A 13,539-nucleotide genomic window follows, 5' to 3' on the forward strand; every position below is an offset into this window, starting at 1 on the left:
GGACTGCTCAGCGTGTTATCAGAGATCAGTTACAAAAATGGGATACCATTTATACCGAGTGAATTTTTTCGGGTGTGCACCCTGATGCTCACTCATTGACAGTATATTCTGATTGGTTGACTACAATCTATACCAATTCCCTATGATTTCACCGCATTATGTCAGTTGTACTTTACAGCCAGCAATATCTTAAAGGGCTATCTTGTGACGGAGAGAAAAAACATTCCGGTCCTTTTAAGCGATCAATTACTCGCGTAGTGGTCAGATAGATATACTGTCATCTTAACCAATGACATAAACATCGAGCGCTCATACAAAGAATAACGATGTGTAGAGGAATGGGTCAAGCTCTTCTATCGGTAGTGGAATTTTTAGTGATTTCCTTAGAGCACTCAGGCAACGGCACCAAAGTTCCGATATCAGTGCCACCATAGACTCTAAAACCCCTCAACATTTCGTTAGACTTTCTTGGTGCCAGTTGATTCCTATCATCATCGTCCTCATCATCATCACTTTCGTCTGCGTGAACAGCATACTTGTCGTGCATTGGTTATGGCTACCACAGTTTCGTTCACCGATGATAGGGGGAGAATAAGTACTCGTCATCGGAGTCAGAACGTTTTGTAATAAAGACTGAAATACTAAAAGGAATCTACTCTAACCACAAAAAGTCACCTTCCATTCTTCTGCGTAAACATAAAATGCAAACGTTGCTGACAGCACTTTAGCTCTGACTTTATTTCGGAACATTTTGTTGTGATCAGATGCGCCGTTTAAATTCGTTGTGGGCATTTTCGAGCCTTTTGTTGTTATAATTTCAGAGTGAGTTTTGTAAGGGATGTAGCTACCGGGCCAGGCGTTAAGTTCTTTTGTTTGTGACTGAAAAAAATTATTTCGACGCCACTTCCTAGACAGATTTTATGCAGACATTTTAAGCATGAGTTTCCAAAACTGACTGCAATCTACCGCAATGGCTTAATCATTTTTGCGCACGGTTGATGCTTAGATGTATATTACACATACTCGATGAACCACGTGTCTCGCTATCTCTAAATCCAATTATGATTACAAATGTTTACTTAATATTCTTTTAGCTTATCGATCCACTTTGCTGACAAGGAGAGTAGAGGCCACAATTTCTTCGTTGCTTTCACATTTCCTTGACAGTTCGTTCGCATTACGTTCGAAGGATAACCGTGTCTAAATTTTCGCTTTTATCACAGGTGCGGTATCTACTTATCCCATAGTTTATACTTGTTACCGGAAGTTGCATGCAGATAGGAATGTGATGAGTCACTTGACAAAAAACTACAACAGATATGATCAATACTTTGTTTTTTTTTGCAGATGAGCATTGATCTCATGTGATGAAATATTTGTACATAAAAAGTGTAGACGTTTCACTTTTGAAGATAAAGGTCAGACAAAATCCCCTTAGAGCCTAAAACACCTGGGATACTTCTCCCTCTGTGGAACTGATTAAAAGGTGCACTAACGTTTAGCTTATGTCCTATAAAGGAATATAACTTTTACTGTGTCCTTGTTTTCTACCTTCGAACTTAATCTTCTTAAAAAGTACACAACCTAACACATTCTATTGTGGAAGGTTCAACAAAAAATATAACGAAACTTCTACAGATAACGTTTATCGAAATAGTGATTTAACGATTTACTTAATCGAGATTATTTAGTCGAGCAGAGTCTGCAATAGTGCGCTTAGTGCGTTAGTCCAATACAGGTAACACGAGATTTGACTTGAAAGCAAGTCCTACGTAAATTGGTGAATTTAAATATCAATCTTAATTTGAACGCACTTATTAAAGTAAAAAAGACGGCAATCCTCGTGCATACAGAACTGTTATAAATACATTTACCAACTAACAAATTATCTATAACACATGGTGATCAGCAAATTAGATGAATTTTGGATGGCTACCAGCCAGAATCGACTTGATATTTGTTTGGCTGAGAAAATGGGCAATAGCCGACCAAAATCAAATCAACAGCACAAAAACGGGGGCCCACGAAATATACTTTACCTAACCCAAAATAATGAATGAGTACTAAACGTTCACCTGTTTTATTACATAGCTAGAAATTCGTTCATAGATTTTTCTTCGTTTGGGGCTTTTTTCAGCTGGGCCTATCTCAACGAATTTCATATCAGAATACAAAAGAAAGACTTTCGTTCTTAAGTCGAACACGTTGGTTTATCGTGCGAATCCTGTATGTTCTACTTTATTGCGCTTCATTACATACGGTTGCATGTCGCATGCCTTCCTTATATGCACTTATTTCTCATTATTCTACTTACATTTCTATTATAGAAGTTTGAAGCGGCATGAAATGTACTGGTATCGCACTTGCTGTTTTTGTCCTGCTTCCTAGCCCTTTTTTGAATGAAAATTCGACGAAATTAAGATTATGACCAACCTGTTCACCAAGTCATGAAACGTTGGTCTTCCCCCTAACTTCTTGTGCCAGCTGTTTACTCGCTCCAGCAGGATGTGAGCTTGCAAGTTTTTTATTACAGAATTCAGTGCATATTTGCATCCAGAGGAATTCATTGCGCCCACGCGTCATTTGAGCACCGATAGTTCAAGATGCCTCAAGGGACCGATAGAACACCACATGACTATCTGGTCGAAACCTACCCATTCACGTTTTCTGCTTAAATCCAGTCACTAAGACTGTGGAAAATTAGAGACCCAGGATAGACCACTTCAGGTCCACTACACCTCAGGTGATATGAAGTTACTTTCGGGAAAAAATTAAATGGTTAGTGCTTTCCTTTTAGTAATTGCCACGTTCACAAATAAGGTCACTGCTGACATGTGTGTGAAAATGGCACAAGAGCACTAGGACCACTTTAGCTGATACATAGGATTCATTATTTGTTCCCTGATTTATTTGATTTTATTGCGAATGAACTTCCAATTATTAACTTGTATTTCAATGAATATATGATTGCTGTTTAATCTCTGGCACGTGTCTTTGTCAGCTATTTGTCGTTTTGGGATAAGGCAAAGATGAAAAGGGGATAAAATAGAAGGAAGCTATCTCCGTTGAGCTTTCAATCCTAAATATGCAGAGGTACATCCCTGTGAACAATTTTTTACGAAGAAAAACTCGGGTCTTTGTCGCGATTAAAAATTTCATCCTGTACAGTGTTCTTTCTTAATTGAAGTCTAAAGCCGTCCAGACTTGAGAATGATGTGGCTGCCTAAGAAACTCAAATGACCCAAAATAAAGGATTGCTTTTGAAACCATGTAATGTTTTTATACAAAATTCCCCAGAAAAGCAGATATGATAAAGACGCCTCCAGAGGGCATGGACTTTGGGAATTCAACTAAGAGGCTCACGGTCTGAAGCGCTACTTGGTTATTAGATGGAAGCATAGAAGACATCATTGTATATTACTAAAGGTTCATACATAAGATGCCATCAAGAAATGCTCAATTCCTTATGGCATTTTTCACAAATTTCCAGGGCAGTTTGCGTCCAAAATCGCATAATATTTGTTGAAAGGCTTTCCTATTCTTGGTACTGTAGGTATATTCGTGTTATCTTCTTCTGCCACAGCTTTGTTTATTTAGTTGATCATATAAGTATCCTAAATATCCCAATGGATGTCTTCCCAAATTGATTAAAACGCGCTTCTCGGTACATAGTGCTGTGATCAGAATATTACTTTTGTTTTATTTCGGTAGTGTATCTATCTCCCTGACTGGGAAACTTAGAGCTCCGGCCATAATGTTTTTTCTTCGTTGCTCACTGCAAACAGGTTATTAATCATGCACACAGCACACAGAGCTGCATTTCTGATGGGGATGGTCTCACTAAATCTATCATGGACAGTGGAGTTGCATAATTTGGCGGAACTACCTCTTAATTGGGAGCACCGTTAAGCTGTTCTCGATAATTTTTGTTAAGGCATATTTACATGAGATACATGGAAGCTAATACATGTTTTAAGGTTCTATGTTAGACCGGGGACGTATGTTGAAAGATGAAATACACGAATGCGCTAAGCAAGTTGGGTACAAGTATTCCTACCCAATGTTACCAGGTTGCAAAACGTCTTTGAAGGCAACTGACTGACAATGTCTTGCATTTGGTGGACAACAAAAATGATTCCTGACAACTTATTGAAGATGAAGATAAAACGATGAATGAGAGCTTGACTGGATTGCGCATTAGTTTAAGTCTCCATATCTGAAATCTCCATCACCTTGATGGCTTGAATTTCCGCCTAGCGTAAAATTCTTTTCTGCCTGTATATGATCGGTTTTAGCATATCTGTGCTCTGCAACTACCTCATTACAAAGCTGGTTTTGGATATCACTATAGATTTAACTTTAACTATTTGGTGGAATGTTCTCTCAAATATCCAGCAGAACACGCTGTCCCTACACAGTGAAATGTAATGTCCAACATCTGTACGTAGGGATCAGTGCGGATGTCACAATGAGGTACAGCCACTTTACAGTTTTTACACCCAAATGCAGTCTTTTTCAAAATTTCTGGTTTGCAGAGTTGGTTATTGGTTTTTGTTTTGAGCAATTTCAAAACTTTTCTAGGAAAATATCAAAATTTGTCGAACTCCCAACTGACCACCTACTCGGGATGACAAAATCTCGTTCAAAACATATTGCAATGCGGTTTATGGCTACTTCTGGTTCCCTAAGTTATTTCTGCGACACAGTGCGTTAATCACATTGACAGATTTCTTGAGACATCCATTCTTACCCGCTCAATGGTTCCAAAAATGTCTCGCGCAGCATTCTTAGCGTTTGTGAAATGTTGTAGAAATGGAAGTGCATTTCCCAGATACATGCTGCCCATGATTATGTTCATAAATATCTGTGAGAAAAAAATCAAGGATTTAGTTTTCAAACTAATATTTACCTTGCCAAAATCATGTGATGAATTATGTAACATGAATAACTTAAAGCAAGTAAATCATTTTAGACTGCAGGGGTATTTCGCAAAGGCCAAAGTCATGGGGTTGACAAAGAAGCGCAGCAATTTGGAAACGGTATCAGGGCTAAATAGATTTGGATACATGGGTAGTTTTACAGTCGTAGCTTAAATTCTGAAGTAGATATGCTTTCAAAAGCTGCGCAATATTTTGCTTGTGATTGTCGCTGTCCATTATTCAACCTGACAATTTAAATCAAGTGATCCGATGCAAACAAGCCTATTAGGTGATGCTTGTCAGAAGATCAGATCGGATTTTGCTTTCTCTGAACACCGTATTCTAAAGATCATTCGGAATTTTCACCCAATTTAGCGCTTAGTCAAAATGTTGTTAATGAGTGACTCAGGTAATGATGGAGATTTTTCATGACATCAAACCACACCAAAGAACTACACAACAACAGGCCCGAAAATTTAGACCGCGCATAAAAACGCAACGAATAGTCAGCAAAATCCATCGCTGATTAGAATGTGCGCCACAAATTATGATAAAAAATCTTCGAAGCCTCGCTGCACCTAATTTCTCTTGTATACACACTCAAGTGTGCTGCCGCTTTCACGGCACACACACGACAAACATGAAAGTTTGAGTTCAGGTGGTTCGAGAAGTTTAATCATTGTCATGACACATACATACACAACAAAGAAACTGGTGCTGTTTAATGCGAGCAAATCGGCTGGATATTTTCACAGTGCGATAGACAAACCAAGCGGTGTAATGCATACATTATTTGACGAGCTGTTTCTCGTCCAGATTACGTGAAGTTAATTTCCTAATTGCTGACCAAGCGACTCCAACCCACTGCTCTCATGTATCTGGTGGTATAAATTAAAATCCCGACAGGGCTATGTATATGCACTTCTGGTGGCGTAAATTGAGTTCGTTGATATGACACCTTCAGACAGAAAACACTCAACGTTGTCTGCTCTTAAATATATTATTCTACAAGAATGTTTCTGTTCCTACCTTGTTCGAAATCAGACATAGGGGTTCAAAGTTCACATTTTCATCACTTGTTGGGCTCCGCAATGCATGAAATACTAGGCTTGGTTTTTATTGGAAAACTCATTCTATTTGAGCAAGATCAACCCTGAGCTGACATAAAAAATGTGCCCAAGGCGTTGTCACGAGTGGACGGTTGTAACAGACGAATGACAATTTTAGCAATCATCACATTATCAGGTCTTCCTGCACTAGGATGTGTTGGAAAATGTTCCGTTGCGTTGTCGCTCAATTTTTACTTGTTTAGGATGGTCACCATTTTCTGCTCAGAATGCTGCTAATCTTGTGCTCAACCTACGGACTGATTATATCTATCTCCCCTTGAGCACTAGAACACACTACTCTCTAGCGTGTCTGAAATGAGTATTGAAAATTGGCAAATATGAACAAGCCGTACAACACTTCTTCCATTATTCCAAATATATTCAACCTAGTGCACGTAACTTAGGATATACTATAAAGTGAAAAGAATTTCTGGGTTTTACGTACCCTGAGAGAAACCAAAATCATGCCGTAGGGTTATTTGCATTCGGCTTTGTGTTGTGGAACGTACAAGACTTGATAGTAGCAGTGAAAAAAGAAAAGCATTTAGATGGAAGCGTTTTTGTTTACCTTAGTCTTAATAAAAAATGAAAACGTGTGTGCAGCGGAAAGGTCTACACTAAAAGTGGTAGGATGAATTTTGTTGAAGTTTTTAACTTGAATTCAGTTTTAATAAATCTTGTCGGCCAAGAAATGGCGATCGGCTGTTTCATCACCCTGACTAAGCTAACTTCTTGAGGAATGAAGGAAATAACTCAACTTGACATTAAAGCAGCGTAATCTAGCGGACCGGCTTGAATACAGTAGCACGAAATGGTAAACTTGCGCTGTGATCAAAATTGTGAAGGGGTGGACAGTTTTTTCGAAGCTGATTTAGGCGGAGGTTTGGGAACTCACCGAAAATGTACCCTCCGTCTGATTACAGGGTTGTTTGCATAATTCGGTTTATTTTCAAAATCTTTTATGGTTCTGACCAAATGTTTACCATTAGGACCCATTATGACTAGTCTTAGTACATGGGTTTAGATAAGTCCTCCTTAAAGATCGCACATTCACCAAATATCTGATTTGGTCGTCAGTAAACTAGACATAATCTTATATTTCATATTGCAAGCTGGCCAATGGAAGAGTTAGCAGTTCCCTGGGTGAAGTAATTATTATGAAACATTGATTACTTACGCAGGTGGAGATGAAAACCGATGAAGGTTTCCAAATGACAGCTTGTTATGCGAAAAATTTGAGTGCGCAATTTTCTGACGAAAAGGCGTATTTGTCTAACGCGGCAATTTACTTCCTGACAGCTCGTGTGAAAGCAGCTAAGCAAATTCAGGTTGAATAAAAGACAAACACTACGAAGGCGGAAAAATGTCGGATGGCAAGATGTCTCCATCAGCGAAGATGCTATGACTGATTTTTCTCATGAAAATGTCGTACTTTTTCAACAAGATAAAAAATCTTTGAATGAATTGCGATGATAAGATATGTTCAGTTGTCAACTAAAGTCGCCTTGGTAACGTCAACGAAGCTTCTGATAAACCTTTGTAGGATGCTTTACAACAATTCCATCCTAGCTGAGAATCCTTTACGGAGCGCATCGCACAAGACTTTTAGGGTTAAATCTTTTACTTCTCGGGTCAATAATTTACTTTACTTTGTCCAATCTTTTGCGAACAAATGGTCATTAATTCTACTGGGGCTGTCATGACAACAAGTTAGTCCCACAAACAGCAGACCTACAAAAAAATCCAATGCAATAATATGGTTGTACGCAGGGTTTAACGTGCACGACGAGTCTATTTACAGTGTGGCTTTATTTAAGCAGTGCAAGAAGAAAAGGGATATTTTACTGGAGATTTAGTCCTGCAAGTGAAGCCAATCTATGCTGAATAGCTCAAAAGCCTCCTAAATCCATATAATCCTTACTGGTAGCCACTAATATTGTGTGTCACACAAAACTCTAGGGATTCTCGAATACGCGATCTACCGCCATGTTTTTTGAACACTTGAGCATCCAAACACGAGCGGTTGTTCAGAAGTATGATTGGACTGTACTTAGACAGGACATAAGGCTACTCATCCCCGACGACTGAATTCACATTATGTCTGTCATTCCTCTCAAGAGACCGCTTTTCATCTGAAGGTTCCACACATCGGATGAATTTTATTCTCCTTCTATGGCACTTAAAGTGGTTATAGGCTATGAGGAACTTTTGAGTTTTTAATGAGGATTTCATCTTGTGAATGAGGCCGGAAAGTGCTGCAGAACTGTTTTATTATTATTGGAAACTACGAGCCACCTTTCGTGAAACACGCACTGCTAATGATTTCCAATATAGATAGAGCAGCTGTAAATAGCTTCTTGGCTTCACTCGAGGCTATGTTTGAAGCGAATAAGAGTATAAGCTGTCCACTCGTGAAATTGTGAATTCAGATTTTCGTATGATAACGCATAGACTCATCCAATCCCAGAAATGCGTTTATCATATTTCGCCTGCTGGACGGTGCCGCACTAGCTCAATTATCAAAAGTCATGCGCCATATCATACGTATGTCAAAGATTTACTTGTGATTATTCATGCACATACCTAATTTGAATACAAAACTGATCGATGTGACAAAATTTAAGACGGCTAATTTTAACGGCGCATTTTAATGTGATGTTTAAGACTTCTGTGAAATTTTTTGTCACCGTTTCGAGCAATGAAACCTACAACCCACGTCACACAATCCATGATTCATTCAAATTTTACGGACAAAAAATTCAAGAAACATCGTGTTTTCTTTTAAAACGATGCAAAATGCTAATAGTCCTATTCCGAAGTAAGCATTAAAAATATTTTTTTCTAACTACAATGTCTTTTTAATTCCGTTTCAAGAGAATTTGGTGCTATACTTTTCTCTACATACTGTGCTGTTTTATACCTTTTAAATTTTACTGAAAGCACTTTGGTGCATATGGAAAATCTAGTTCTTACCAAAGTGCTGATTTTGACTTGCTCTCAGGGGTTCGCAAATCTTTCAGGACATCATGCCACATCAAAGTTTTGTACAACTCAATCCCAAATATTGAGGTCATAGTTTGGAACAGAACAAATAGTCCACTAATTAATTCGCTGATTTCAATTTGTCCCACAATTCCTCCGCACAAGCTTAGCGAAAAACTTTGAAACTACTTTACATTCAGTTTTTATCGCATTTACTTTAAAATGCGCCAGCGCTTTCTCAAGGATCACACGATAAACAGGCGTGATTTAATTTAGGTGGCTGAAGAAGAAGCTTAATCTCCGTCGTGACCGTTATACACATAACAAGCAAATGGATGTTGCTTAGTTTGAACGAATAAATAGAGCAAGCCTGGTGAGCTCACGAACGGTTGTTCTGTTTATGGTCCAGGTTACTTGGCTCCAATTTCTAAATCGTACACGGTAATCCCAGTAGACTTCCTCATAAGCCTACAAGCCAATGCTTCGCATCGAGGATGTAAAACTTCGTCTATTTAGATATGTCAATTTTTATATATTGTGCGTGTGCTGGTGGAGGAAGCCCATTCCTCTCGCAGTTCAGATGCCAGAAATTATAATATAGACACTGCAATTGATATGCACCGCTTGTGAGCTCTGATATGAGCAGAGATCCGGCTCATTGCCGCTCCCCCGGATTCGGTTCTACCAATGTAATTGCGCGAAAACAAGTAAAAGACATTTTAGAGAACATAATTTGAATATGATATCTACAAATGACGCAATCGATCAGAATCAGTTATCAAAGTGAAGTGGCCTAAGTGTCTTCTGAACATGACCGCTTTAGACTACACTTCCCGGAAATTTGAAATTGAGTACTGGGCACCTCCGAAGAAGTATCTTGAAAAACTCACTGTTCTAGGCTTAGAAGAGGCAAGATGTCACGGAATAGGCTGCTTCCATAGCGTTTCGCTTGTTATATTCAGCGGCATCTGTACGACTCAAACACGTTTAAATCCAAACATCGAAATCAGTACTGGACATAAAACGGAACCACCATCGAATGTGTTAGTGTTCTGAGTTCAAGTTTGGTGGATGACATCACGAATATCTATTCAGTATTTGATCAAAATATCAAGGAACCCTTGTGTGAACCCTACACTGGAAGTACCATCTGTCGGATTATCACCCGGGCTCTCCGGAGGTTTCAGACACAACATTTGCAGGCAAACGCTAACATCAATAAACAAACTTCATTACTACAGAAGTTTACGCGGCGAAAAACAAAAGAATGCAAACCAATCACTACGAATTAACATTGAGGTGCCAGCGAAAAACACAAGAGCATTGAACAGCCCAAAGCAGATCTTTGTAAAGGTAAACCAATTGAGACTTCCATGTGTGCGGCTGGTTGCATCCTCCGGAAAAAGACGGGAAAATATATCTTCAGCCACAGAGCCTGATATAGTCATCAAGATAAGTTCACTAAGAAGTAAAAAAAAACATTATTATCATGCACCTTAGCAATGCCGCCATAGTGTGCCCGCTCTATTGCTAAAATTTCCTTGATTGCCCCCACTTGATAGTGCGCCTTATCAACTTTTAAGGCCATGCTAGTTCATCTTCCATCAGCAAAGACACTCATCTTGGTTGAGTCATTAGACGCCTCCTACAGCTTCAGTAATGTAAGGCATGCCTCATCAACTTCAACGGCGATGTTTGAGCGTTCCGTACTGGTAGGCACAACTGGGGTATGGGGGACAAAGCATTTGGATGTATTTTGAATAATGTAAGTGAGACACACCGACCATACACTGTGTGAAATTGGCTTCCGTCCTTGAAACTTTAATTTCACCACCTAACGGTTTAATTAACTCTTGTGAGTTGGCTCCCTAAACATGTAAATGTAACACGGAGCTCAGAGATTAGCTAACACGAGTCCATACTTCTGTCTTTTAAGCTGAGTTTAAGGCAAAACTTTATTCAGAGAAAACCTGGTGTGATCACCAAACAACACTACCATATGAAGTAAAGTGGCCTTGCACTTGATTAGTATTCAATAACTAGTCCGACCTCACGAACGTTTTAGACAGTGAAATGCCTCGGAGTTCAGCAGACTGAGCGCATTCGCAAACCAGAACCGGAATAAATTATTACTGTTATTAAATAAGAAAACGTACGCATATATAAAAGCAACGTTCCTTCGGGCAAAAGTCTATATCATATCATGTCAACTTTATTTCTAAGGTCTACGTGTAGAAGCCGCTTCTCATCAGAATTTTTCATTGTTTCTCAACAGTTAAGTCAGGAAATGTCCGAACAAAGGGATTGCTCCACTTGCTGCGGTGTAGCATACTAACCCACCAGATAAACTTTTATGGAAATTAGTATGATCGCTTTTGTTATCAAGATTAAAAAGGAAGCTACTTGCAATTATGCAGAGTCACCCCGTCCCGTTTCTTGGTGAGAGTTTTTCTGTGGTTGATGCCATTAGTCGATCTTTTTGTTTTGACTGTTAGGCGCTTCAAAACAAAGTGCGGACGACTAAACTTTTTACTGCCCTTTTGAGTATAGGTGACCCTCTTTTCCGACCCACCTTTTACTGTGTCATAGATGAAACCCTGCTTTCTTTTGAGAAACTTTTATATTAATTAGTGGGTCTTTTCCAGGAATTATTTGAAACAGAAGAAAAAGCAGGGTGCAGAATGTGCAAGCTTTTTTGTGGACGCTTTGGGACTGACTGATGTAATTTAATCACTATTGGGGTTAAATCTCTAATGGTCATAGATAAAACAAAAAGTCTCGCCGTTTGGTGTTGTACGATATTTTATGTCTTAAGTAAACATTTAAACACCTGGGAAATTTTTGGCGACTGAGCTGGAATTCGAATCTGTTTATTCAAACAAATTAAACATACTAGCTTAAATAACTATCTGAGTGCGCATCGAATGTGGTGGAATGGACTTGCCCAACAGTTGTTTCGAAATATGTCGCGCAATGGGTTGCGTTTGTACGCCGCAGTGCAAATATGTTCAGCAAGTGACCAGTAACCGATCTTTATTGATTGTATTGATAAGCATATCATGCTTAATTATTCTTTTAGAATCCTACTCTGGCTTAAAGTGTTTGTCTGACGGAAGGGCGTCCATTCAAGAGCCATGTAAGTCTTACAGTTTCACCGGATTCAGACACCAAACTACCGGCGTCTGTAAATGAAACCTAAAAGTATTTGTAGAATGTACATCCTCATAACTCTGAACCTACTCACACCATCAAATCCATTTTTTGCTGTACGTGTGAGAGTTCTGCATCACCAGTTCATTCACAGTGTCCACAAATTTGCAATCAACTTATAATAAGGGAAAGAAAAGTACTCGTTGCGATTTCTCTTGTATTCAGCGAAATCGTTCCTCATTGCCTAGTGAATGTGTACTTGGCGCCCTAGTTGCTGATATTAATTTTGAGAAACCCCACCAATGAATTCAGGAATGCTATGACTTACCAGTATGATTGTTCCGTGGTCATAGTTTTCCTGAAGCATTAGTTGAACGCCATACCAAAGGATGATACCAGTGGAAGTGTAAATGGTCAAACCGATAGCACCGGTGACTGAAGTGAATCAAACGGGTTGCGAACATAGAGATGGATTTGAGCACGAATCACCACACCGTAAGTGAGTATATATTGAAGACCTATTCTGATTAGTCAGTATTATATTTTCAAAGAGAAAATTCCTGGTCCACTACAACAAAATATGATAAGTCGCATGGCATTATTTCCCTTAATGAGTGAAACATCTCAGAACTGTGGGAAAAATCCATCAATTCAGTAGTCATCGTTGATATTTGTGAAACAGATACGACCAAATCTGAGCCAGCTGCACTTAGAATAACAGTCCAAAGTGGAAAATGAGTGTAATCATCGCTATCAAGATTCCTATAGTCATGCACATGTCCTGGATAGAATATTGACAAGAATAGTCGTAATAGTCCAACGTAATCAACAGTGCCATGCCTGGTGCTTAGTATCTGGACCCAGCATCAGAGCAATTACTGTAAATGTATTTTATTTGAGCTGACGATACGCCCCATTCAGTCGAAGTTCTATCTCTTCAGTTGTTTCTTCGCGCCAACTCGAAATGTGTGAAAGAAAGAGGTGGTTGTGTTCACTGAATATTCTAAAGTATTTAGCGGCCAGGTTCAAGAGACAATATTCCTTAAAAATCCAAACATCAAAATATTGTGGAAGATTCAACTCTACAACTGAAGTTTTTAGACAAAACGGACTTTCCTACAAAAATTTGTTTTGGGAACTACAAATAGCGGCAAAATTTTTCGAATTTAATGCCTCTTAACTAACACTACAATGATTCACTTACTCTAGAAAGAGTTCCGTTGATTCTTGTATTTTTTATTTCTAACTCGCTTCAATCCCACTCAGTGTTGTCCAACCCTTCACCTAGTAATTCACCACAAATCTTGTGAAGCATTCACATCAACATTAAGAAGATATTGAACTAGCGAAATCCACGACGCTAAACTTACTCCCCCCTA

The 13,539-nt window shown here is 38.9% G+C and overlaps 1 protein-coding gene across 1 annotated transcript in view; it reads right to left on the reverse strand.

Annotated features, from left to right (window-relative positions):
• Positions 1-13,539, reverse strand: part of T265_13367 (hypothetical protein) — a gene marked incomplete at both ends in the record, with an annotated part of 68,793 nt that overhangs the window by 50,751 nt on the left and 4,503 nt on the right. Inside the window, 2 exons of the mRNA XM_009168601.1 lie at positions 4,751-4,864; positions 12,489-12,595. Of these exons, the coding sequence (XP_009166865.1) occupies positions 4,751-4,864; positions 12,489-12,595 (221 nt within the window). The remainder of the gene's footprint in view (positions 1-4,750; positions 4,865-12,488; positions 12,596-13,539) is intronic.

This window comes from Opisthorchis viverrini (genome assembly GCF_000715545.1).
Source record: "Opisthorchis viverrini unplaced genomic scaffold opera_v5_61, whole genome shotgun sequence".
Classification (NCBI taxonomy): Eukaryota; Metazoa; Platyhelminthes; class Trematoda; order Opisthorchiida; family Opisthorchiidae; genus Opisthorchis; species Opisthorchis viverrini.